General features: G+C 40.4%; 1 protein-coding gene across 5 annotated transcripts in view; it reads right to left on the bottom strand.

Annotated features, from left to right (window-relative positions):
• The window catches only part of CREB1 (cAMP responsive element binding protein 1), a 50,166-nt gene continuing 23,043 nt past the window's right edge, over positions 1-27,123 (bottom strand). For all 5 annotated transcript variants that reach the window (XM_019492175.2, XM_019492176.2, XM_014594211.3 and 2 more), the window contains 6 exons: positions 20,610-20,756; positions 16,779-16,879; positions 13,529-13,671; positions 11,847-12,029; positions 10,022-10,172; positions 1-6,685 (listed from right to left, as the gene is read on the bottom strand). In XM_019492175.2, coding sequence (XP_019347720.1) covers positions 6,541-6,685; positions 10,022-10,172; positions 11,847-12,029; positions 13,529-13,671; positions 16,779-16,879; positions 20,610-20,756 — 870 coding nt within the window. In that variant the 3' untranslated portion in view covers positions 1-6,540. The remainder of the gene's footprint in view (positions 6,686-10,021; positions 10,173-11,846; positions 12,030-13,528; positions 13,672-16,778; positions 16,880-20,609; positions 20,757-27,123) is intronic.

The raw sequence follows: 27,123 nt of genomic DNA, 5'->3' as shown, positions 1-27,123 counted from the left end.
TTAAGTTTTTAAAAGCATGTTTATGTGACTGCACATAAATGTTTGTGTAAAAAGGGCATTATGACAGTTTATACACAAAAGGTTACAGTAAGAAAAAAGCACTTCTTTATGACAATAATTCACAAATTCACAAGGATCACTTTAATATACAAAGCAATTACTACCATTCTGAAACACAAAGCGGCTAATATGTACATAGTGTTAATAAAATGCATTATAACTCAGTACAATAGTTTTTAAACACAGATAAAGCACAAAAAGATTAAGTAAAAAAAATAAAAATAAAACAGGGATGTTTCTAGAATGTAGGAAATGGTAATAGAACTTATTTCCCCCATCAAGTTTTCTTTATTTAGTAGTTTTAACTCCCAGAGAAATGTTGAAGTTAATTTTGAATACCTTGTTTTGTGCTGATAGTTTTGGGTGAAGAATCAAAAATGGGGATGAGGTGAGCTTTACATTTTCATTCTTAAATTAAAAATAATAATGAACAACAACCTTCACTCTAGAAACTTCCCTGAAAAACATTTTTCTAAAAAAGTTTCAAATTATAAATCTGGACTAGAAATCATTTATTTTAGACATTAACATCTGATATGTGGACAAGTTTGTTCTTGAGGGATGGAGGGGGGACAGTTTCTAATTAGCACCTCTCTCTGCCCCTTCCCCTCCCCACCCCACAAAAGTCCATATAAGCAGTAGAGCGTCAAATTTCATACAAATTTGCAGTTCTATAGTTTTATTTCTTTTTATATTTAAATATAAATAATTTCATCACACACACAAAATGGAGTGGCACCTGGATCAAACGCAGCTTGTGGAGAATATCCTACCATTCCCAGGTCTTAACTGGCCATTTCCAGATGGCCAACTGGCACGATGCCTATTTGTTGTTGTGTCCCTCTCCCTGCTTTTTCATTTCTATCTCCAATTCTCTCTCATTTAGAGAAATCTGACATGAGTGAGGGCTGAGACTCAATGAACTGAATGCTCCAGGTCCAGTAAATAGTCAGCTTATGTTAAAGTATGCCAACCTTGGATCATTTTGCCCCCTACTCCCACTCCCATCCCTGCCCAATGTAAGCCTCCTGAGGAGAGTTGACTCCCCCCCACTTTTTGCTGGTGAAAATGAGATCTAAAATTACTATCTTACACAGTGAGCCAAAAAACTCTAGCTGGGACCTGCACTTGCAGTACCAGAATGCAGACAGATCAGTGTCTTTAATTTGTGCTACACACATTTATGGGCTCAGCCCTCTTAACAGGCTATACATTAATACATTAAAAACACATTCCAAGGTAAAACACCCGAAATACAAACCTCTTTAACAAACTGAATCTGGTCCCTCTTCTCCAAAGACACAAAGATTGTGATAAAACCATCACAGCTGAACCAATCACAAGTAAAGACACTACCCTCTCAACATAGTATTATTTCATATCACTACAAAGTGTAAACTTGTCCTTGGTTTAACCTGCCAAAATTATTCAGCTTCATGACGTTCAGGTTCTTCTAGGATCAGTCTCTTTTCTTTCTAGTAAATTCAGAAAATTAAGGAAACCAGTCCCCACCCACAGTCATAAATTGAATTTACTGTGCAGTTAAAAAGTTTGCTTTCCTTAAAAGAAAGCCATCAACTCCCCTCATTGCCCCTGCAAAAGAGTTCATTCTAGTTTTTAATTATTTTTTTTTACCTTAATAGACAAGATATCATCACTAAATGCAACTCATGTTCCTAGTACCAAGAGCTTGTAAATCCTATTGGTTGTATTTTCTTGGGCTGCAGCTCCTGCAATACGTAGCTAGCTCTCAAATAAGGGAAAGGGGAGTAAAGTGATTGAAAATGTGTTATTTCTATTCCAAATTAATTCCCCTTTCTCATTTGAGATCTCTAAACTAGTTCTGTCTTAGAATAATTCAACATTCATATTGCTGAGAGATACTACACTCTGATCTCTAACACTTCGGTACTGCCAGTTCAGATCCCATTCCATTCTGAAGAAGTACCTGCTGAAAGTCAGGTACTGATGGGCTTCATCCTGAAAGTTAACTCATGAAAATATCAACTGATTTTTGGAGAGAACGGAGACACATGTATAGCTGTCTGTAATGACCATGCCAGGGAGCTTCTCAAACAAAACTAACATCAAGATCTCATTTTTTTTGTAGTTTTGTTTCTAAAAGTGCATATTTTATCACACATTTACAAAGGATATCATGTAACAAAAATAAATACACAACCTTTTTGTTAAGTCATGGGTGGATGTTATGTTGCAACCTGTTTTCAGGGCAAAAAATGTCAATAACAGGGCCTCAAATTCACTGAAACCCTTCTATGAACTGCCATACAATTGCAACCACTGATAATGAACTCACTTCAAAGTGTAGACTTGTCTTTGCTTTAACCTGCTAATCGTACTGGCTACCAATGTTTAAAAATTAAAAATAAGCAGATATCAGTTGTAATTAACAGATGACTGCCTGCAGCTGCTGTCTGTCTAATGGAAGCCCAGATTAAAAACTATAGTATAAATTTACATCAGAAATATTACATACAGAGCTGTTTTTCCTTGTTAAATCAAACATTTTTTTTATTCCTGAGCCTTTGTAGGGTTCCAAACACCCCACCAACTTTCTGGTCCACACAGAGAACCAGAAAAGACAGTAGGTCTGAGATGCAAAAACAAATGACAGAACAGCCAGAACTCTACAGATGACTTTGTCCTGAAGAGCATGACTGACTGAAATTGTGCTTTCAGATACTAGCAATGCTGCTTGGCCACTGTCAATATCTGGTGAAATCACTGATTGAATAAAAATGCATAGGCTCTACCCAGAAGGAAAAGAAATCTTACCAGTGGTTCCTTTAAAAACCCTTCCATTTGCTTTTGCCTTTATTATATAGCTGCCAAAAAGACAAAGCACAAAAATGAGTAATTTTGAGGGGCGGTGATTTTTAAACATTTGCTTACATAATTCAAAATCTTCATCTATGAAAAACACAAGAGCCATGAAGGATGAAGTAAAATTCTAGAAAATGGATAACTGAACAAAAGCACAAAACAAAATTAAAAAATCAGCGCCAGAATAACGCAGCCCAAAACTACTGAAAAATGTAAGCGCGCATATGCACGCACGCACACACACACACACACGCGCACACACACAAAAGTAAAAATTTTTTCTGACCTCAATACTATAATACTCAGCATTCCTGACTTAAAAGCTCTCAGAGCTGTAGATTATATACTGTGTGTGTGTATATATATATATATATATATATATATGTACATATATTATACATATGTATTATTTTCCAAGAATATCTAAATTAAGAGAGCACCTCCGACAATATCTTAACTGCCAGCTTGGTGCTTTTGTTTTGCAAAAAAATGATATTACAAAAATTATATTTGAAACCAATTCTTGGTTATTATGAACATAATGGGTCTAGCCCTTTCTAACCCTCACTTTAAACCAATCTATCAACTCTTGAAAACTTAGAACTATGAGATATAAAACTAAGTCCTCCATTTACTTTCAGCAGAATTTCTGACCTACAGCCAATTAACCCTTATTCATAAAAAGCTGACTACCCCAACATTACTGTTTGCTAGTTGGTGTGTTAATGACATATGAAAGGATTCCTGGATTGTATTTGTCTTTCCCTTTTTGGCCAACATGAATGTAAAGCATACAGGTAAATTCAGCCAGCCTTGTACTTGGTCTAAAATAATAATATGTATTTTATTGTTCGTCTGTTTTTTAAATTTCTATGAACCAAATCCAAGTCCCTAAATCCTCAGTGCTGCATGAATAAAAATAAGGAGTCTTGCAAATGTTTGTATACTTTAAAATGAGATTCTTTTCAGTGTGACTTGAATGCTGATAGGTTCTATAGTGATAACCTTAACAGCTGTATTCAAACAACATTTACAACATGGACAATGGCAACAGGAGCTTTCTACTTTGCCTCATGAGCATTTCAACACTGCCCTAAAGAAGCACATCTGGGGCTAGCAGCTCAGTTTCCACAGATCATTTAGTTCTTGGGTGCTTTGCTAAGAGACTATCAGCAAGGGTACTAATTAGTGCCAATTATCTACAAGGAACAAATCTGAAATAGTCTACTAATTTCATGCAGGTTCATCACAAAACCTGTTTTTGCAAATAATTGGATCTATAGTTAGAAATGGTCTGCTTCATGTAGGGCACATCCAGCATTATTTAATTTCTCAAAGCTGGAGGGGCCATTACACTTAATTGCTTAAACGAGGAAATAAATTAGCTCAGCATTACAGAGATCACTCCTGCAATATCATAAAGGCTTCTGCTTGTAGCACTAATTCTGAAAAAATACCATGCATTAGGTAAGCCATTTGTCTACAGTCAGACATTAATTCATTATAACATATATATTTTGAATTAAGATTCTGCTGGTTCTTATAAAAGCATATTTAAGACTTTTAGGGCTTTCTTTAGGTTTGATCGCTAAATTAATAAATTTGCAACTGGTTACATAAAAAAAATAAAGAATAATCAATTCTTTATGGCAGATAAAAATAGACCATGTATAAAAATTACTCAGACTCGAAAACTCATCCAAGTTTTGTTCCATTTTTGTTTCGTTTGCATACAAACAAAACTGGACCCAAAGTTATCAACAACCCTAAATTAAATTATAATGCTCTGATTTTAACCTTGCTCATTCTTAAGTCTCTTGGAAACTGCACCCTCCCAAATGAGGAAACCAGAACCTTTAATACTGCTAGAGTTATTTGACTCAGTTACTTTTAATCCTCCCAATAGTTTTTCATTATAATATCACACTGACTATAACTCTTTAAAATAAGTTCAAATTGGAAAATTTATCTTAAAACAGGTTTAAGGAATGGAAAATATATGATATAGCTAATATTTGGAAAGGTCAGTATTTGTACAGACCCAAGACTTTGTATGCATGTCTATATGCAGACAGGTTGAAATAGTAACCAGGACCTAAGGCTCAAAGCAAACTTAGTGCAAATGACCAAGTTAACATATCAGTCTGGCTTTAAAGGACCAATAAACTAAACTGAACATGATTGTTTTTGACACATAATGGATATACGAACGTTGAATACAGCATTCGCTCTTTTGAACTTGATACTCTCTACTGTTTCTTGAAATGTATTTCTGGGAAAAGACAGCTGTTCCTTCAGTGCACACAAAAGAGCCTGATTGTTTGAAATGAGAGTAAAATTCTTCACGTGTGTGAAGCTTTTGCTCAGTTCAACCCTTTATATTAATACCAACACAATGAATAAATTATGTAATTTAACCCTAATAGGGGCAAATTAATAATTGCTATTTTCCTCAAACAGCTTTTGCACTGCTCCATGAAGAGTGGGTTTTAGTGGGGAATATTTACTCATGTTTACAGTCCTCCTCAATGTTCAAGATCCTTCTGGATATCGAGATATCACTCCAAAATATGAATTTCAGTATACAGAGGGGCCTCAAGTTTTGAAAAAGAATTTAGAAAACCAATGATCATGTGAAGTAATACAGATAACCAAACTGTTTGAAAGAATGGGGGATACCATCAAGAAATTTCATTTTCATAAATTAATTTGTACATGGAGTTGGCTATACTTCAACTGTTCAGGTTGCATAAAAACAAGTAGTGTTTTAATGCATTACTCTTGTTGACATGAAATTATCTTCTAAACAAAAGCTGTCTGCTACTGTACCTTTGTTTACTCCGAGTTCATTTCTCATCCAAATATTACTATGTTTCATTCAGTTGGTGATTTCTTTTCATGTGTTCAGAATACTGAATACACATAATTGCTTCAAGAAGCAATAGCTGACCAAAATTGGTGCCATAATGCATTTGTTTCTGAGGTATGGAGAAGTTTTATCAATCCAGGAGGGGTGGACAGAGTACAGATTAAACACCAAAAAGCCTCCTGGGCTTGTTTTATTAAGAAGTTTCCCTCCCATGTCTCCATATAAAGAATCTGTTTGTGGAGCTCCCTTTGTTTGGCATGTCACTCAGCCATATATCTTTACTGTTATAATGAGTATGTGAAACCACGCATCAATTTGGCAACCATTGCTTCTTCACTGCACCAGGACTATTCTATATATGTAGCCTACAAAGTACTTCAGGCCAAGAGGCTGGGGTGACTGTGTCCCTAAGGCAATCAAAAAAGCTCAGCACAGATTCCTGAAATCATTATAAAAGAACCCTCCCACACAGCAAAACTTCACAAAATGAACATTACTCCTTGAAGAGGATGGGAAGATGAGTAAGAAGTCTTCTCTTCTTCATCATGCTCAGGAGACTTGGTGATGGGGGAGAAGTGGAGGCAAGTGTTTGAACATTCACAGTTTAATGCAAAGCACACACGAATTAAATTCTGTAGTTGCTTTCAGGCAGTTTTGCGCATAGAAAAAAAGAAATGTTTAGAAAATAAAAAGTTTACTTTGTCTTTCTGGTTGTGGCCAAAACTAGTCTCTATCCCACCTTGACAAATGAAAATGGGAATCCAAAATTAATCTGATTTGTGGCAGTATAGGTCTTTAAGTGCTTTTAGCTCCTCAATTAATGTCTTGTTTTGGTTTTCAAGCACAGCAACTCGGTTTTCTAGACATTTCACATATTCCTTTTTCTTCCTGCGACACTCACGTGCTGCCTCCCTGTAAAGCAAAAGATGATATTCAAACTATGAGAATTTGGATGAGCTGTTTTTTAATTGATTTTTCTGGTCAAACTCACATGAACAATTTTAGAACATGGATGTAGAACTACACACAACTCTAATTTAGGAAGAAATGGTAGGCTTGTATTGAATCACATCTCAAATTGTCCACATTCAAAATCATAAGGTTTTACATTCAATATACCAAAAAGTCAACACCAAAAAAGTCTATCAGTCAAAATGTAACCTTGAAAGGTATTTTTTGTTAAATGGAATATATCACAACATCCTTTGTATAGACTATGGTATTTTACTACCAGTTCTATGAAAAGAAATAAAAAGTAAAAACAATGTTCATCCATTGACCCAGCTTAATTTTTCTTTTTGTACATAAAAACCAAGTAATGACCACAATGATTATTATTATTATTAGACTCATTTGCCTAATGCAACAGAAGTGAGACTTATGGTGTTCATATATTTGACATACTTTAAACCCTGCTAACAATATATTAATTTTATTGATATGGTTCATGCCACTGCATTTAAAATTAAAACATTTCAAGTGATAGATCATCCCCCATCCCCACTTTTAAGAGAATATAACTCATCGTTAGCAACTACCTGGGCACAATTCATTACCTTACCACTATCAATTGTATTGATAATGTTAGAACCAAGAAGCATTGATGAATCCTCAACACTTATAAAAACTGTAGTGCTGATGCTTAATTCAGACAGTAGCGTAGCATGATTGCTGGTGCCAAAATGCTAGGAACATCAGTGGAAATGTCTTAGTAATGCCAACATTTTGCTAAGCATTCTTAAAACGGAAGCAAAAAATGAACCTGGCAACAAAATTAACAGCAACAACATTCAGAGGAAAAAGTTACAAAGGTGAAGTTACAACACTGAAATAAAGCACATGGGGGAAAGAAACGAATGTGCGTATATCAGACTTCAGGTTGAAAATAGATGTTGCCAAATGAAGCAGATCAGCTATGCTGACACAGCTGATCACTTCATTGGGTGAAACACATCACCCATTAATTTTGTAGGACAACTGGTGACATGTTCCTTGCTTCCAGACACATCCCTAGAAATCTCTGGGACATGTCTCTGAAAGCAGGGCAAGTCAGAGCCTCCCCTTTCCCTGTTTCTAGAGATGAGTCCCAAAGATTGTTGGGCATGTGTCACTGGAAGCAGGGAAAGCCAGGCAGACACACCTCAGGATTGACAGGTCCAAGCCTGTGCTCCCCCACCATAAAGCAAATAGATGCCTGCGACCATAAAACAGCAGAGCTTATTACTAACTTGCTCATGACCACATATTTGGGCATGTGTGGTATGACAAAGGGTATGGAAGTCTATTTGCTTTCACTCTGTACTGCTGTAAACATTTTTAAGGCAACACCAAGGTGACAAAAGACAACATCTATATTCACCCGAAAGGACCAGTGACTAATGCTTATTTGGATCCAATAGATACTTGGAGTAACTGGAATTTCTGAAGGGCAATATTTAATCTCATCAAGGGAAGTAGTGACAGTCAATGAGAAGCCTCTGTGCTGGCTGGGTGTACCCCAGTTAATGTGGTGCTGTGACCATCCCCTCCCAGCTAGGGGAATCTGTTAGTGTGGCTACACTAGTTTGGGGTCAGAGTGCAAGAGGGCTGGATGCCTTTGGGATCCAGAACGTCTTTCATTCTGGGATATCAAAGCACCTTAAAATAATTAAGTCAAACCTCACATCATCAAGTAGAAGCAAGAAAAGTTCAGGCTGACATAGACAGACATCAGTCCCAGACACATTTCAGATGCTTCCCATAGAAAATTCATGCAAGAAGTCAAACCAAAACTGGACAGTTTTCTACATGTAGAAATTCAGGAATTAATTGTGTTTCAAGCCTGTTTCAGGATTCAGCCTTAACCATGGAGTCATTACTAGTGAATCTCTCCTAATTTTTTTGCATTTGTTCTGTAGGGCAGGTAGAAGAATGCTTTCTACATTCTAACCAAAACTTTGTAGGGAGATGAACTGTTAGTGGAGCTCATATAATGCAGTTTTGAAACTTGGATGTGGCTTAATGTAATGCTTAAAGCTTTGGACTCAGAGGCCAGATGAATGGTGTGGGGCCAGTCCACGGGCTGCCCCTGCATGCCAGATTGGGTCCCACACCGCCTTCTGCACCTGATATAGTGTGCAGGGCCATGTCCCATGGGCTTACCATGAACTCTCTGGGAAGACCCAGGCACTGGAGGACATGGTTCCAGGAGCTGGATCTGGCCAGCAGGCTGAGGTTGAGCACCCCTTGTTTAGGGCAATTTAGACAGAAAGGATATTTCAGCTCTCATAGAAGGTCCTTGGATTATGGTTTCATAGTCACAATACACAGAGTTACTCGATGCATTTTCTTACTTTGCTTCTTTAGAGAACATTAACCTTTATATAGGCTAAGTACAAACATTTGGGGAGGTTAAATCAGGTTCAAAATGGCCACCCAATTTAAACTTAGCTCATCCCAGTGTTGACCTTACACTTACAGACCTGGTCTCAATAAGTCTAAACCTGCCACTGTATAGAAGTTCCAAGCACACAAACCAGTCTAAAAATTGAAGAACCCAGTTTAAGATAAACCTGGATCTACGTAGTATCAAACTTATTTGATTTATTTGATTTGAACTGGCGTATGGAACTTCTGTACACTTTCCCTGCACAGCTCTGGGGCTGGGAAAACCCAGCCACTGGCCCTAGCCCCGGGGCTGCTCTTTTTACCACCCTCCCACCCTGCCTACCCCTACACTGGTCTATTTTTTGTCCCCCACCTTGAACCAGCCAGCCCTCTCAACCCCCATCCTACAAGCCACTCTGGATGCAGCTGCTTTTATCGGCATTTGCCGCTGCTGGAGCCAAGCAAGTAACTCCTGGTGGGGGGAGAGGCGGGAGGGATGGAGGTGTAGGTTTTCTGGGGGAGAGGAATCCCTTTCATCCCACCTGTGGGTTGTGCCTGCCCCCCCCGAATCCCTTGATCCCCTCCAACCTGCTTTACTCCCAAATCCCCCACTACCATCCTCATCCTGACTTACCTAATATGGGCAGCCATTTTTAATTGAGCTAACCTCCCCTAACACCCCCAAATGTCTGTACTTAGTCAGTGTTTCATGAAAAAGACAAGAGACTACAAATCTTCTTGCATAGACAGCTACATTCCTACTCTCTTCCATACCTATGAGAAATGAGAAATGTGATATGTATATTGCATTAAATATTCAACACTAATTCTATACACAGCTTTGAGATACAAGCTTTTAGATAATCAACTAAGCACATATACCTGTTTTTCATTAAGCGCACTTCTCTCTTTCGTGCAGCTTCCTCTGCTGGCTGGGTAGGCAGTGCTGGAGATGATGCCATGACCACACCAGGTGCAATGGTGCTGGTGGGTGCTGTGCGAATCTGATAGGTCTGCACATCTCCTGAGGCAGCTGACATAAAAAAGCCACAAGGAAGCATAGTGTTAGGTTTAACAGTGTTGTGAGACTTCACTGTTAAAATACTGTGTGAACAACACCTGGTCATTATCTAAACAAGTGAACCAGAAAAAGTGAGGCAACAGTTTTGGACTAGGGCGTAGGAGAGATTAACATCTGGATCATCGATGGCAATTCATTTTTAGTTTAATATATTCATGGTTGCAGTCATTCTCGCTGAAGAGGGATTAATTGCGTCTGTTAACTGCAGCTGCTGATCCTGCTGTCTTTCAATGTATTTTTGACTGTTCTGTTTTGTATACAGACTTTACAGTCATAAATCTAAGTAAGCTGAATCTTCTTAGGCAAACAATATTTTCTGTGTGCTCTAAAAGGACAAGTTGAAGGTGCAAACTGGTAATTACATGTGCAAGTATGTGGAGGATTTGCTTCTAGAAAAGGCACAGAAACAATTTAGGAACTAACTTTTGAAACAGCTCATTGTATATTACTGTTTCTCTAGAATGATCCTTTAAATCAAAAAACACAATTTTTTATACAATCGCTGTTTCAAAGTGCCAGCATTAGAACAGCATTAGAAAGGAAAAGTTATTTATAAGGAAAATAAATGGCTAATAAAAGGAAAGCTCCTTTACAGAATGAACATTTTCAGTAACTTGGCCCAGATGGGAGGAAACATTTCTAACATGTCATATTTAGTCTACTATCATTGCAGAAACCAGGAGGTCTAAAGCAGGGATGTCAAAGTCATGCTGGATGAGGGTCATTGGGCTGGTTTGAAGGCCTAACTGGGACTGACCCCCTGAAGGTCCCAGAGCTCATTTTGTATGACATATGGGGCTGGCATGGAGTGAGCACAGCCTGCAGTGTGTGGGCTGGACCCAGCGCTACAGGCAGCATACACCCTGTACTGACCCCACATGCCATGTGCACAGCATACTTGGTGGCAGGTGCATGCAGCATACAGCACATGAGATTGGACTGGCTGTGAACACTGCATGCAGCACGGGTGGCTGACATGGGATGTGTACTGCATGTGGTGCCCTGCTGGATCAGTTCCAAGTGCTGGCTCCAGCATGACCAATCTGGACTAGCCCTGGAGTCAAAGCTTAGGGCCTGCCTGGTGGTGTGCCACATGTAGCACATGCCCCAGACCAAACCTCTATGCTGTGCTGGGTCCAGCCTGTGTACTGGACCCAGTCTGTACACTGCACGCAGCTTGTGGAGCCAGGGATAGGGCATGGGGGGTTGGGTCCAGCGACCCATGGGCTGGATCATATTGTTGTGCGGGCCGGATCCAGCCCACAGGCTGTATGTATGACATTCCTGCTCTAAAGGAATCTGCACTATGAATTCTTGGGGCATAGAGTGTAAAATTCCCTTAAAAGAACAAAGGAAATATAAGTAAGGAAAGAGCAATAGGTAAATTAGGAATTAAGATAGAAGTACTTTTTATATCCACAAATATATTAGTTTGTTCGGAAGGAGGGAAAAGGGCTCCAAGAAAGTATTACAAATAGGTTTGTGTAGAATTTCTTTTGCTCATTTTATAAAATAATATGTGCGAAAACACGCAATTCCTTTTCTGACATATTTACAGGAATTATTTTGCCAATCAGATTTGTGAGGAGCAAACATTACAGTTTGATCAAATATGATGTTTCTTACCTTGTACAACAACTTGGTTGCTGGGTACAAGAATCTGCTGTCCGTCAGTAGTCTGTGCATACTGTAAAATGGTGGTGCCAGGCTGGGTTGCAGCTGCATTGGTCATGGTCAATGTCTGGAGGCCTTGTACTCCATCTGTACCATTGTTGGCTAGCTGTATGGCTCCTCCTTGGGTGATGGCAACTGAGAACAAATAAATATAATATAGCAATTAAAAGATTGATGTACTCAATATAATTAATTTACGCATAGTTACTTGCAGTGTATAACAACTCAGGTGTGGAGGAGCTGCTTGAAACATTGTATAAATTAAATCCCTTGAACAACTATGTACCTTTTAAATAAGACATGTCCTTGTGACTATTTTAAAAAAGAACATGATTCAACAGTGACCCAATAACTTTCCACTCTACACTATAAGGTTACCACCTTTCTGTTGGAGAAGAATGTAGCCCAACCTACACCTTTGCTTCTCTGATAATGTCACTGAGGAGCTGCAAGCCCCTCAAAGTAGAATAAATATTGTCCTATTCATTCAGTGCTGAATTTTAATTTGTGGCCAACAAGCATCCCTCTTCTTTGCTTGTTTCTCTCATTTGTAATTTCACAATTATATGCTTATCCTCTCCAGTTTCCTCTAGCCCTATCTATCTTGTTCTTCACCTTTTTCTCCCTTTGACCATTTTTCTTTTTTCCTGCTTATATCCCTTTTCCTACCCCCATTTGTATATGCACACATCCAGCTTCTCCACTCCTTACAGAACAAATTTTCATCCTATGTCAGTTTTCTTATTTCTCTCCCCTTCAACGCAGCTGCAGGTATGAGGGGAATCTCACAAAGATTCCCCCTCAAACCATTAGGGTATTCCAGTTTCTCCAGACAGAGAGAGAGAGAGAGAGAGAGGTGTGTGTATGTGTATACATGGATGTGTATGTATGTGTACAGTCATGAACAGTATTTCTGCATTAACAGAAGTGTAGCATCAGCAATAAAAATCAAGGGAGACATTGGAGAAACAGGCTAAGGAGTTAAGTGCTTAAAAAAGATATTTTCTTTCCTTTCTTGTATACTCAACACTAAGCACATTTGTTTGTTTGCACAGAGTTTTGGAACTGTGGTTACATTACTACATCTTCCCTCTATGCTTAAGTTTAAAGGTACCATATATCCATAAAATGTAATGATTATAGTTGCAAACATAGAACATGATACTTATACTTTTTAAAATTAGGTTAATTATGCTGATTTCTTCTTACCTGGAAGTTGCTTGTATTTTAAATGTGTTTTATATTTAAGATGAAAAAGGTTATAAGCTAAAATTACTAAAATATCAGTAAGAAAGCAGGGTCTCAACAGATTCCTCATCAAAGCTGTAATAATAAACAGTCTGGTTGAGTTTTATTTTGCCAACCTGGAAGCCCTGTATGTGTAAGATGTACGTTACACACACCTACAGCGAGAATGTGTAAAAAAAAAAAAAATTAAAAAAATCATACTTTTTGGTATGATTGGAACTAATAAAGCCCTTGAGCATGGTACACAGCATCAAAGTCAAATTAAATTACACTATGTTGTTCCCTTGTATTATTTCCAGCATAAACAGTCATGCAAATAAAATTTAACAGTTTTCTCTACTCCAGCACCCAATCACTATGACTACCAATAGATTTAGACTACATACTGTACTGCCCACTGCTGGTTTGGTAAATGGGAGTTGGCACCGTCACAGTGGTGATGGCAGGTGCTGATGTTTCCTCTTCTGACTTTTCTTCTTCAATTCTTGGCACTCCTGGGGCGTCTGAGGACAAGTCATTCAAAATTTTTCTGGCAAAGACAGCATGTTGCAGAAATTTTTAATACAAAAGTTAAATGAATTCTACTAAATACACAGCTTTGGGGAAAGCCAGAAAGTGCAGCAAATCCAGAAATAAAATATGCAAGACGGGAATAAAACATAAGGCAAACTTTAAAACAGTTTAGAGAAATTGTTTAAAATGTCATAAGAAGAGGGTATGGCAGACTCCTAAAACAGCATATTCATTTCTGCATACTTGTATCAAGTACTTGTATTTTCCTTCTTTCTTCAAAAACTTCTCTCTCATACTTTTACACATCTTACAATAGAAAGAGTAAGCGTGAGCAAACAATGCAACAAACCTTCTCATTTACGCCATTCACTCCCATTAGAAATGCTCCTGCTTCAGACACCATAGAAGCCTCAGACTGTTTTAGCCAAGACTTTAGTTTAAACAGAAATAATTGTAAAGAGCTATCAGCTCATGACCTAGCACCTGTTCAGGAAGAACAGTGAGCACCTGAGTAAAAGTCACACAATTGAATTCACGGTTACATAACTGTTCTGCTTGGGAAAGCTTTGGGATTCACAAGTATAAAGAGGAAAATGGAAAATTTAGATTTAGTTACTGACTTTGTTTAATTATCCAAAACCAAACATGGGACACTCAAACATGGGACAAAATGTGACAATCATAAAGACCATATGTCTCTTTAAACATGACTCTCAAACAAACTGGGATAGCTGCCCAATACGTTTAGCATTTAACAGGTGCCCAAACTGCTATAATTTGACTAGGAACTCTAGCAAGAATACGCAAGACTGACAAACGCAGTTTTATTAACTACATAACCCATCAACTGCAATTGATAGACATACACATTTTAAGCAACAGAATAAGGCCTTTTTTGTCACCCTCTTGTCAGTTTTACAGTAGATCTTATACCTAGTACTCACAGTGAGTTTGGCTTGTGGTAAAGTTAAAAAAAAAAAAAAAAAAAGTGCTGAGGATCCTGGGCACAAAACGACACTGAATTTTCATGCATAATTTTTTTAAAGTTTTTGGTAGCCAAAATACATATATTTCCTTATTTTAAGGATGACAGTCAGTTTACCAAGCAACCTGAGAAAAACACCAAAGTAGATGCATAGTTTTGTTGTTATATACATCCCAAGCTGGGAGAATGGGATAACAATACAAATAATCAGTACGCAGCAGAAGTTACAGCTCACCACTTGCTTAAACAGTGCCAGACAGAGATGATCTGCAGGCATCATAGAAGAGGTAGGTTTAAAGGGATTTAAAGGAGGGTAAGGTGGTGGCTTTGCAAAATTAAGTCTTTCCCATATGTATGAAGCACTACACAGAAAATAATTGGAGAAACAGGGTGAGAGGATCATCAAGGACAATGTTATAGCTCCTCAGTTCTATAACCTAATTTGTACTCAGTAGCCACGATGCAACTTAGAGCAGCCACATTATATGAGCTGAGAACCAGAAGAACATAGCCATCCTGTTCCAACATGGTCCATGTGCTGGCCTGAGAAAGGAAGCTGGTTACTCCTTAGAACTTTATAGTTGGCTGGTTTTGAACTGAAAGGCCAGGTTGGATTTACTTTGGGGGCCCCAAACAGAGATTTAAAGTAGACATAAATCACAGGTTTCTAGGCCAATTCCAATCTAAATGCCTGATCTGATGTTGCCACTACTGTTGTTCTTTCATAGTTTTTTAGGATTTGGGAATCATTCTAAAAACTTCACAAGTGAGAGAGAAATTTTGGCTTCTCCATCCTAAAAGGCCAGGCAGCAGTGACTGGGATGCTGGCAGCTCCATCCAGGGCTGGAATTGCCACTGTTTCAACTGTTGCTGCTTGGCTACAGGAGGAGGAAGGGGGCTGGGTCATAGAGAGGCAGGAGTCAGCATGTGTTCTATGTCAAATCAGGGATAGAGCTGAGATAGGAGGGTAAACAGTGGGAGGGCTGTGGGTCCGAGAGCTCGAGCCCAAGCCTGAGCCTGGGGTCAGAGCCACAGCCTGCCACCTCCCCACCCCATACCTGGATCCAAACCCCACCCATGCTGAAAGGGGGAAAAACCTTGTTTTGGATTTGAGCAAATACAGTACTCACAATACAAGAAAATGAAACCATATCAATAGAAGCTGCTCCTTGCAGTGTTCATGAGTGTTTATTAAGAGTAGTAAGACAGGCATGACTGATTTGAAGAACAACATCAATCGTTTTGCTGCATAACTACTTGCCATGCAAAATAAAGCTATTCATGCTTAGCTTTAATTCCAGACTTCCATGTAAATTGACTAAACTATTTCCCTTGATATGAGCATCTGAATCTCCCTTGGGAATTTGCCAGTTTCCACTTAAGAAACATAGCAAATTCTAAGAAATACTAATGGCACCAGTTTTAATGAGCTGCAGCATCATGTTTTCATTGAAAGTTTCATGAGAGGAAAGAATAAAATTTGACTATTGCCAGTGTTTCAACATTAATAATAAACAGAAAAGGTCATTATGCACAGATTACAGAGTGTACCCTAAGAGTTTACCTACATGCTCCAGTAGTACTCCAAATATTAAATTTCTATTTTAGCTACTCCTAAGGTACTAATCAGAGTGGTTTCTGAATACACAACACTTACAAAGCTATATACCAAAATTTGACTTTTTTAGCATTCAGATTATGCTCAGATGACCTCCTTTCTTATCTCAGTGAAACATCAGATTTTTTTTCTCTTCTTCAGCTTATTTTGCTTATCACATGACATCCCCTATCATGGAGAGGCACTACTCAAGGTATATTTTGGTAAAAAGTTAGTGCTCATATTAATTACAGCAGGGGTTGTCAACTGGGTGTACGTGAGAAGGCCCTAGGGGGTACGTGCGGGCAGGCAGGGACGGAGTGCCACCCCACACCACCCTGCGCAGGTGTTGCCCGCCTGGCCAGACACAGGGGAAGCTCACACACGGCGGCCTCCACTCTGTGTTCAGTTGTGTGCTGCCCCCCGGGGTACACTGATCCAAAAAGGTTCAAAACCCCTGAATTAGAGAATCAAACTATTTGTCTGTCCATCAGGTAAATGCATTCATCAAGCAAAATGCTTCCACTTTTAATCTCTATACCTGTAGGAGGGTCGCCTGGAAAGGATCTCTCTGCGTTTCTGAGAGTCTGTGACACTGTCTACTGACTCCTGTGAATCTTCACTTTCTGCAATAGTGGAGATCTGTAAGTAAGAATAACCATCATTGTAATCAACTTTAACAAAATGCACACAGTAAAGAACATACAAAGGACATTTTTACATTACATGAAATGCACCACCAATGCAACAACTGTACATCCCTTCCAATTAGGAAATCAAAAGTAAAAGTAGATCACTTATTAAAGGTTAGCAAGAGTTTTACCAACTTTTTGCTTTCTGTCATTCTTTCTTTCTAACCTGCTTCCATCCAATTCAAAAAATAAATAATCAGAGTAGATAGTTAAGCCTAGAAATGGAGTAACTGGAAGCAACACATGATTGAAAATAGAAGGGTCTGAAGAAAAAGGGAACAAATGCAAATTGCAATGGAACCAATTACAAAACACTGAGAGCGTTATGGAACTTGAAGAAGGCTTCCATAGTTTAATAGGGCACATCAAGACAAGTGTGCACATGCCTGTTGAGGAGTCTCAAAGCAGTTTGAGATGCCGCAAGGGGCACAGTGGGAACAAAAAGGTGTTCCCCACACTGCAAATTTGCAGCACAGACTTTAAATTTGATACCTGGAAATCCCTGATTGTCAGACAGCTGCCGCTATGGAGGGGGCTGTGCGCCATGCGGGGTGGGAAGCAGTCGTGTCCTTTCCCCCCCACAATCCACTCACAAACCCCACCCCACCCCTAAATCCCTGCACATGCCCCATACCCCTCCATAAACCCTACACCCACACAACCCCCACCAACCCTGCCACAAACCCCACATCCTCCCAACAAATCTCATACCCCATGTACCCAGCTGCCAGATGGGATGGGACAGGACCTATTGGCAGGGGCCGTGACTGCAGAGGCAACTTTTGCACTGGAGTGCTCCAGGTAGGAGAGGCTGAGTCAGGCTTAGAGCCCCCCGCCCCCCTAAAGCAGCCTGTGCAGGGGCAGTCTGGCTTGGAAGGGAAGGGGATTGCCCAGCTCAGTCCCTGAGTCCCAGTCAAGGGCTTCCCAGGAATGGCATGGGGATTGCTAGGGTCTGGGAACAGGAGCAGGGAGCAGCTGCTGGAAGGGAGCTAGTGTGGGCAGGCTGGGGCTATAGGTCAAGAGTGAGGGGCACTCGGGGGGCAGGGAGAGCTGTGGGTTGAGCATGAGGGGCAAGGGCAGGGGCAGGGCACTGGCATATCAGTGCTGCTCAGCACCCTACATTCTGGTAAGCCAAGGGGGCAGGAACAGCTCTGATTTTTCTATGATAAAAAAACCAAAAGCAAGTGCCAAATTGTACAGTTATTTAGAATTTGTTTATGATTATGATAGAGGCACTGGTAGGCTTCCAAATTGCTTTAAAATTGTAAATATATCAATAAAACATTGTCCAACTGATGTTTCTATATATAGTGGCATTTCATTTTAATCATGGAAGAACATGGATTTTGGGTATTTTAACGAGAAAATGTGGGTTTACCAGAGAATCTGCAGTTTTTAATCAGGGAACACCAAGATTTCTGCTGGTGAGACAAGTGGTGTGATCAGGGCAGAGAAGCCTGCCAGGGCCAGCACTGGGGACCCAGCTGGAGGGCAGAAAAGGATGCTGACCTGGCCACTTGAGGACATGCTTTGACAGTTCAAAGTGGGGCACTAAAATAAGCACATCTTCTGGGCAATAGCTGCCCAGATGGCAGGGCAGGGGCACCAGAAGACATGACAGCAGTTCCACATGAAAGCCAGCTTTGCACACATGGCTCACTGGCAGCTGGCCCAGAAGTGCAGGAGGCTCTGCTAGTGTCCATACCACAGCCCAGGTGGCTGTGTGGTCCCTGTCCAGATCTGGCAGGCTCTCAGTCATAGGACAGCATGCTGCCGCAGGTGGCAGCAGGTCACAGCCAGGCAGCAGCCCCCACTACCAGACTGCTGCAGTGGGTAGAGGGTACAGGAGCCACTCTAGGTTAGGACTGCTTCAGCAGTTCAGTTGGCACAAAGGGCGAGCGTCCCCAGATACCAATTGGCTGGGCTTCAGAAGCGCCTGAGAACAAGTAGCTCTGAGCTGCTCGCCAATGCAGCTTTTTATACTGTTGGGGCCAGCACAGGAGCTGGCTCCAGGATCTAGCTCCCCCTGGCTGAAGATCTGGGAGGAGCTGGGCAGGATCAGTTTGCCCCAAGTGGCACAATTTGCCCCACACCAAAGTGAAAGTTCAGGCACATGTGCTGAAGCACAAATCTCTGGCACAAATTTGTGCCACTGCTATCTGAGCTGCTGCAAGCACAAGTGCCTGCATGTGTGGATGCGCCCATATAGGGTACTTGGTGTTCAAAGCTTCTGAAAACGCCATGTTATCGGGCTGCTCCCTACTCTTTAAGAGAATGTAGCAGGAAGTGGTCAGAAACAGTTAGAAACAACATTCCAGATTCTTTAAGATCACGAATTTCCTTCATAAAAGACTGTATCAGAAAGATGACACAAGCATCAGTTTCAGGTTATAAAATGTATAAATAGAGGCTCTTCCCCTCCCCCTCTAGCGAATATAATTGTTAAATTATAGAAACCAATGGGGCTATTAGCCAACAGGAACAAACACATATGTAGGATGGCCTACAGGTACAAATGGCAGTTTTATGCTTAACTCTCACTGACAATATTTGCTTATAACCACGGCCAACTCTGAAGTGCTGGACTCTAAATATTCCAGATACGTTCTGGCTTTTCAGTATGACCTCTTTTGAATTCCTGTATGATTTCATTATGAGCCTCTTATCTTTAATTACTAGAAATGGAAACCAGTGCACCATATCATCTGAAATCTGCTCAACTCCACATTCAAATAAGCGAAAAACTGAACTCAGAAGTAGTCAGGGGCTGGTAAAAATACAACATTGAGTGAACAAGCATTATTTGAATATGTCATCAGAATGTATCATCAATTTTTGGTATCTGATTAAATATCTGTATAGAAAAATCTTAATAGTTAGCTTTAAAATTTTGATAGCTCTTATCACGGTAGCGCCTAATACCAGAGAAATGAGAGACCATTCTTTTCCCATACAGTTGATGATATCCTTATTAGTATCTGTTCCCATGTTCAACAACAATGGATTAAAGGACAATTACAGAATCTTCAAAAAGGGAATGACAGTAAAGACTTGTGGACTACTGGCAACTTTCTCCCTACATATTTCAACTATTTTGGAATTAGCCCATCATCCTGCATGTCATTAACTGTATTATCTTTTATTGTTTATAAAGCATAAATTAATTAAGGTTTTTCAAAGTTAACAATCAACATACAAATATTAAAATCATTTTAATAAAGTACATGACATCTCTTTTTTTAAGGTCCATTAACTTGCAACCTGACAGAGATAAAAATCATTATAAGTATTTCCCAAGTAGCAAACATTAGCTGACATTAGTAACCCAGAAGCATAATTTCCCCAATTGTCATTGCTCATTTCAGATACTCAGGTATGACATCTCAGTTAATAAACATGCATGCAAAATAGCAGATAAAAGCCAAATATACTTGTAGCAAACAGAAGAAAACTACCAGACTTTCACTAACAAAGTTCTAGAAGGAAATGAAACAGTAACGCATTGATTGAAAAGAAAGTCAAATCAAGAAAAAATAGAACAAAGTGATGTGATAGCAAATCCTGTAAAGATTGTTCTTTCAACATGTACTAAGTCTGTAAAAGACTAAACATGCATTAGGACAGAAATTAGAAAAATGTAGACTCATACAATACAGTTTATGAAATCCTGTAATACATACTTGAACCGTTTGGACCTGTGGAGACTGAATAACTGATGGCTGGGCTGCCTGAATAACTCCATGGACCTGAACTGTCTGCCCATTAGGCAACTGTACTAATGTAACAGTGGGAGCAGATGATGTTGCATGAGCTGCTGGCATAGATACCTACAAAAAAAAGAGACAAGAAATATACATTAGTTAACATCAACATCTCATTAAACCTAACATTTGACCTATTCTATACAACCCATGGAAGAATGTCTACTAGTCTCTAAGTATCCCTTAAATAAAAATAAAGGAAATACAATCATCTCCATTTTGAGGCAATCTAATAAAAAAAATAATGTGTGTGACCTTCTGCTTCTGGAGTAAAACATGGTTGGAACTTATTCTTACTGACAAAGGCAGAAAAGAGTTATTTTTGTTCACAGACTATAAAAAATATCTGTCAGATGTAAAAAAAAATCAGTAAGGAGTCAAACCTTTCATATTTGTTAATGGTATAACCACATAAAGTGCATCCAATAAAGAAGCTAGCAAGGTATTTCTAAATGAAGTTAAATGACCAACTGCTCAGCTAGAACAACAACGCACATTTCCAATTAAAACAAATTATTTCTTGACAGTTGTTTTAATTCTACACTACAAGGCACACAACTATGAGAGTTGATTTGTTAGTACACAGAATAATGCTCTAAGTTTTAAAATCCTGAGTGCTGAAACCTAGGTGCTGATGCCTAAACATTATTCTACTTCTGTCTGCTACAAGTCTCAAATAATGGTATATATAGCTTCAAAAATATTTATCAAAATCAGGGGTAGACAACCCCCAGCACAGGCACCAGAACATGGCACATGAAGGCATTTTGCTTGGCATGCACACTTCGGGGCAGATGGTGGAGAAGGGGGCTGGGACTGTGATGCCATAACAAGGATCAGGCCCCTCATGGTTCCCCTGCTGTCCACCCTGGCATGCCAACATCTTACAAGTCGAGTTTGCAGGTGTTTTTTGGCCCAAGAACGCTGCCGACCCTTGATCAAAATGCAAAAGTGAACAAGCATGCCTCCTGATAAATGATGGGTTTTGGCAGCTGAATTTCTATAAATAACAATCCTTTATGGTAGGGCTATGCAAAGCTTTGGTCGCCAATTCGATTCAGCAGAGATTCAGCCCGATTCAGCGGCCAAATCTCCGAATTCAAATTGAATCAGGAGACCCTTTAATCTCTCCAAATCAAATCGGAACCCTCCAAATTGATTTGGAAGATTCAACAATTCAGACATAGATACAGCTTTAAATGTTTTTTCTACATACCTCAAGGTACCAGGCAGCTCATGAATGCTGAGAAGCTGGGGCAGATGGAGCGTCCCACAGGAATGTAGGGGGATCCCCAGCGTGCTCAGCAGCAGACCTGGAAGTGGACCAGAAGCACTTTCCACCGGCAAGCACACAGGGCCCCCCGCCCTGCACCTCCCCAGCTCAGCAATTGGTGCCTTTTGCGTCTGGGGGGTACCCGGGGTCCCCCCGTGGCCGATCACTGAGCCGGAGGGGGCACACGGTGGCCCCGCTGCATGCTCGGCGGCAGACCCAGAAACGGACCAGAAATACTTCTGGTCCACTTCTGGGTTCGCCACCAAGCACGTGGGGGACCCCACCTCGCTCCAGTGGGATGTTCCATCCACCCCACCATCGCAGCATTCACGAGCCGCTCCTGGTACCTTGAGGTCTGTAAAAAAACATTTAAAGCTGTGTCTATAGCCAAATGGCTCATTCTCTGAATCAGCATCAAATCTTCAGATTTGGATACTGCCAGACCAAATCAGGACAGTGATCCAAATCAACGAATTGAATCACTGTCCCCAATTTAGGCTGAATCTGAATCCAATATGGCCCATTTCACACACCCCTACTTTATGGAATCTTGTTTATCAAGAAAATTAAAGGAAAGTGCACTTGAATTCCACCCCCCTTGCCTATACTTAATATCTCCAGATTTGGTGCCTCTCTTTTTGCTTCCTTTCTTTGTACAGAATGCATTTCTATAAAAAAGCACTCAGGTGATTTGACATCTGGTCCTGAGGGAACCTAGGACGAATGTTAGTATGGCACTACTTTTTAACAGCTATTGGGACTAAGTGCCTCATGGATTTCAGATAACTGAAGAAAAGGTAGTGAACTATTTGTGCAATACACTTCTAAATCAGTAGGGTGTAAATCTATTAAACCTTAAACTACATTAAAATCCTCTGTTAATATAATTTTTAAACAAGTTATGTTCCATCATCAAACATCCTTTTTAATAATTCATCCAACTAACTAAAGCAGTCCTTTCCAATGATCACAAAGCTGATCAACTAAAAGCCATTTTGCAGTTTAACTAAACCAACAGCCAAACATGACTTCAGCAGATGCATTTCACTTATACTTTATGAGACCAGTTACCTCATTCAAAACAGCCTGTATAATTTTTCTATTTCAGAACTTTCCCCATATTCACTAAAAATATAGAAATTGAAGTAACTGAAGAACAGCAATTTATGCGAAGGAGATCATGAAAGAATTAAACTGATAATGTGGTTTATGTAGGAACGCAAAAACCTCTATCGGTTACTCCATCCAATATGACACTCATACTATATACTGAAAGTATTAGAACAATATAACATTACTTTGCCAGAGTAAATAGTGTTGACTAGGCAGCTAAAGGCTTATCTGATCTGTAAGGGGAAGTTAGCGTGCAGCAAACTTAGGTTTGAATTTACTGCATATCACTTATTCTGCCCTAACTCACTTTGTATATATTAAGAAGGAAGCAGTTCACTCTACTCTGAAAGTAAAACTACCTCTCACAAAAGCAGTGTGCTGTAAATTCACACCCTATCTTACTGTGCACTTCTTTCCCCATACAGACAAGCCCATAATTTTGTGTTACAATGCCCTCAATTTCATAAGACTATAATCCCAGCAAAGAATTCAACTATGCTTTATTAAAAGTTGTAGTAGTGTTGGAGTGATGTTGCAGCCATGATGATCCAGGACACACATGAAAGGCAAGAATTTTTTGGAGCGATATTATCTTTCACTGGATCAACTGTAAAGTTGGGAGAAATCTCAGAGAAGCTTTTAGGCACAAGGTACCCTCAGGTCTGGCAAAGAAGCAGATCTGGCTTGAGCTAAATAGCAGATAGAACAATGGCTTGTGTATAACTCCATACGTAAACAAGACCTGTCTGCTTATAGGAGTGGAGGAAGGCTGTCAAACAGGAGACAAGATAAAACACAGCTTTTTATTAAAGATGCCTTGTATTTTTGTGAGCATGGAAGTACTTTATAAAAATAGTAAATGATTTAGGCAGACAAGGTTCCTTGGGTGAATTTGATATCTTTTATTAGATCAACCCAAATGGTTGGAGAATAGTTACTAAGCAAGCTTTCGGGTTCAAAAACCCTTCGTCAGGCTAAGGACGCTGCAGCAGTTGGTGTGTGCTCTTCCTGGATGGAATGAAAAGTAAATAAGCCAGGGGCTGGGCTGGGCTGGGCTGGGGAGTCAGTTGCCAGGGAGATTGTAATGTATCAAAAATCCAATGTCTGTGTTTAGTCCCTGATCTCTAGTATCCAGCAGGTTGATGAAATGGAGCTCATAGGCTGGTCTCTGGGATGTGTTGTGTAAATTTCCCTTGAGGATCATGACTGAGAGATTGGAGAGAGAGTGGCCCTCCTGTGAGAAATGTGCCCCCACCGGTAATTGGGTGTTTCTGTCTTTGATGGATTTCCGGTGTGCGTTCATTCTGGTGCGCAGTTGTTGTTTGGTCTCTCCTACATATCTTCCATCAGGGCATTTGGTGCATTGGATGAGGTATACTACATTCCTGGAGGTGCAGCTGTAAGATCCTGGGATGCTGATGGCTCTGTTGTGGGGTGTAGTAATAGTGGAGGTGGTGGAGATGTGGGGGCAGGTTTTGCATTTCTTGTCATGGCACGGTCTGGATCCTTTTGGTGTGTCCTGGGGTTGAGGAAGTTTGCTTCTGGTGATGAGGTTGGCGAGGATCGGTGCTTGTCTGAAGGCTAGGATGGGTGGCTCTGGGAAGATCTTTTTAAGAATAGGGTCTTTTTCTAACATGGGTTGCAATTTTTTGAGGATTTTCCGTACAGGTTCAAGGGATGGGTGATAGGTCATAACCAGCGGTGTGCGATTTGTGGGTGTTTTTCTTCTGTACTGCAGTTCTTCACGTGGTATCCAGGTGGCTCTTTCAAACGTGCGATCTACCTCTCTGGAGGAGTGTCCTTGCTGGGTGAAAGCCTTTTTAAGATTGGTGAGGTGGCAATCCCGGGTTTTCTCTTCAGTACAGATGCGGTGGTATCTGAGGGCTTGGCTGTATATCACAGCTTTTTTGGTGTGTTTCGGGTGGTTGCTGGTTCTGTGCAGATATGTATGTTGGTCTGTGGGTTTCTTGTATACTGTGGTCTGTGTTTTACCCTTCTGGATACTGATCCTTGTGTCTAAAAAGGGGATGTTGGTGTTGGAGTATTCTAAAGAAAGTCGGATGGAGGGATGGTGACTGTTGAATTTCTGGTGGAACTCAATTAGAGATTCCAGGTTCTCACTCCAAATGATGAAGATGTCATCGATATATCATAAGTACAGCAAGGGTTTGATGGTGCAGTTCTTGAGGAAGTCTTCTTCCAGGTGGCTCATAAAAAGGTTGGCATAGTGTGGGGCCATTTTAGTGCCCATAGCTGTTCCCATCGTCTGGAGGAAGTGTTGATTATTAAAAGTGAAATTGTTGTGTGTGAGGATGAAGTGTATAAGCTCAGTGATATCTTTGGGTCTGTATTCTGGGTTGTAATCTTGTTCCTGTAGATATGTAAGGCAGGCACGGATGCCATCCTGGTGTGGGATGTTGGTGTATAGGCTGGTAACGTCCATGGTGGCTAGGAGTGTGTTGCTGGGAAGGTGGTCTATGTTTTTAAGTTTCTGTAGCAAGTCTGTGGTGTCTTGGACAAAACTTGCTCTGTGGGTGACAAGCGGTTTTAGGATGGATTCAACAAAACCTGATATTTCCTCAGTTAGGGTCCCATGGTTGGATATGATAGGTCTGCCAGGGTTCCCTTGTTTGTGGATTTTAGGGAGCATGTAAAAAGTCCCTGGGTTAGGTAGCGGGGGGATCAAGGTCTGTAGTTTTTCTTGTAATCTTGGTGGAAATGATTTGATGGTATTGTTGAGTTTTTTGGTGAAAAGGGGAGTAGGATCTCCTTGTAGTTCTTTGTAGTAGGTGGTGTCAGAGAGCTGTCTGTTGGCTTCCTTTATGTAATCCTCACGGTTTAGGATGACTATGGCTCCTCCTTTATCTGCTGGTTTTATTACTATTTGGTGGTTGGACCACTACATTGACTACTTCAGGGAAAGAATGAACAATGAAATAATCAGCAACACATGCCACCACTACAACCTCTCTCTACCAGAGAAAAAGGCCATAGAATCTCTAAGAACCTGCCCCCACATCTCCACCACCTCCACTATTACTACACCCCACAACAGAGCCATCAGCATCCCAGGATCTTACAGCTGCACCTCCAGGAATGTAGTATACCTCATCCAATGCACCAAATGCCCTGATGGAAGATATGTAGGAGAGACCAAACAACAACTGCGCACCAGAATGAACGCACACCGGAAATCCATCAAAGACAGAAACACCCAATTACCGGTGGGGGCACATTTCTCACAGGAGGGCCACTCTCTCTCCAATCTCTCAGTCATGATCCTCAAGGGAAATTTACACAACACATCCCAGAGACCAGCCTATGAGCTCCATTTCATCAACCTGCTGGATACTAGAGATCAGGGACTAAACACAGACATTGGATTTTTGATACATTACAATCTCCCTGGCAACTGACTCCCCAGCCCAGCCCAGCCCAGCCCAGCCCAGCCCAGCCCCTGGCTTATTTACTTTTCATTCCATCCAGGAAGAGCACACACCAACTGCTGCAGCGTCCTTAGCCCGACGAAGGGTTTTTGAACCCGAAAGCTTGCTTGATAACTATTCTCCAACCATTTGGGTTGGTCTAATAAAAGATATCAAATTCTCCCAAGGAACCTTGTCTGCCTATATCCTTAGACCAACACGGCTACAACCTAAACCCCTGCAACATGGAAGATAAATGATTTAGTAATTTTACCTTATAAAAGACATACAAAATTCAAAAAATAAAGAAATATGTAAAACACAGTATTTTACATATATGGAGAAATGCAAACAAGGCCCACAGGCCATGTTCTACATTCATTTATTCAATGGTATTACTCCTGCCAAACAACATTTATCAGGAACAGAATTTGATTTCAAATACTGTATTTACTCAAATCCAAGACAAGGTTTTTCTTCATTCAACATGATAGGGTAAGGAAGGGAGGAAAAGGCTTGTCTTGGATTGGAATGGATTACCAACTCTGGGCAGGTGGCAGCTCTGGCCCCAACCAAACCCTGACCCCCACTCTGGGCCCAGTGCCAGAGCTGCAGCTGCTGC

Source organism: Alligator mississippiensis, chromosome 4 (genome assembly GCF_030867095.1).
Source record: "Alligator mississippiensis isolate rAllMis1 chromosome 4, rAllMis1, whole genome shotgun sequence".
NCBI classification, from domain to species: Eukaryota; Metazoa; Chordata; order Crocodylia; family Alligatoridae; genus Alligator; species Alligator mississippiensis.
The sequence above is the reverse complement of the archived record's forward strand: the minus strand, read 5'-3'. Positions and strand labels throughout refer to the sequence as shown.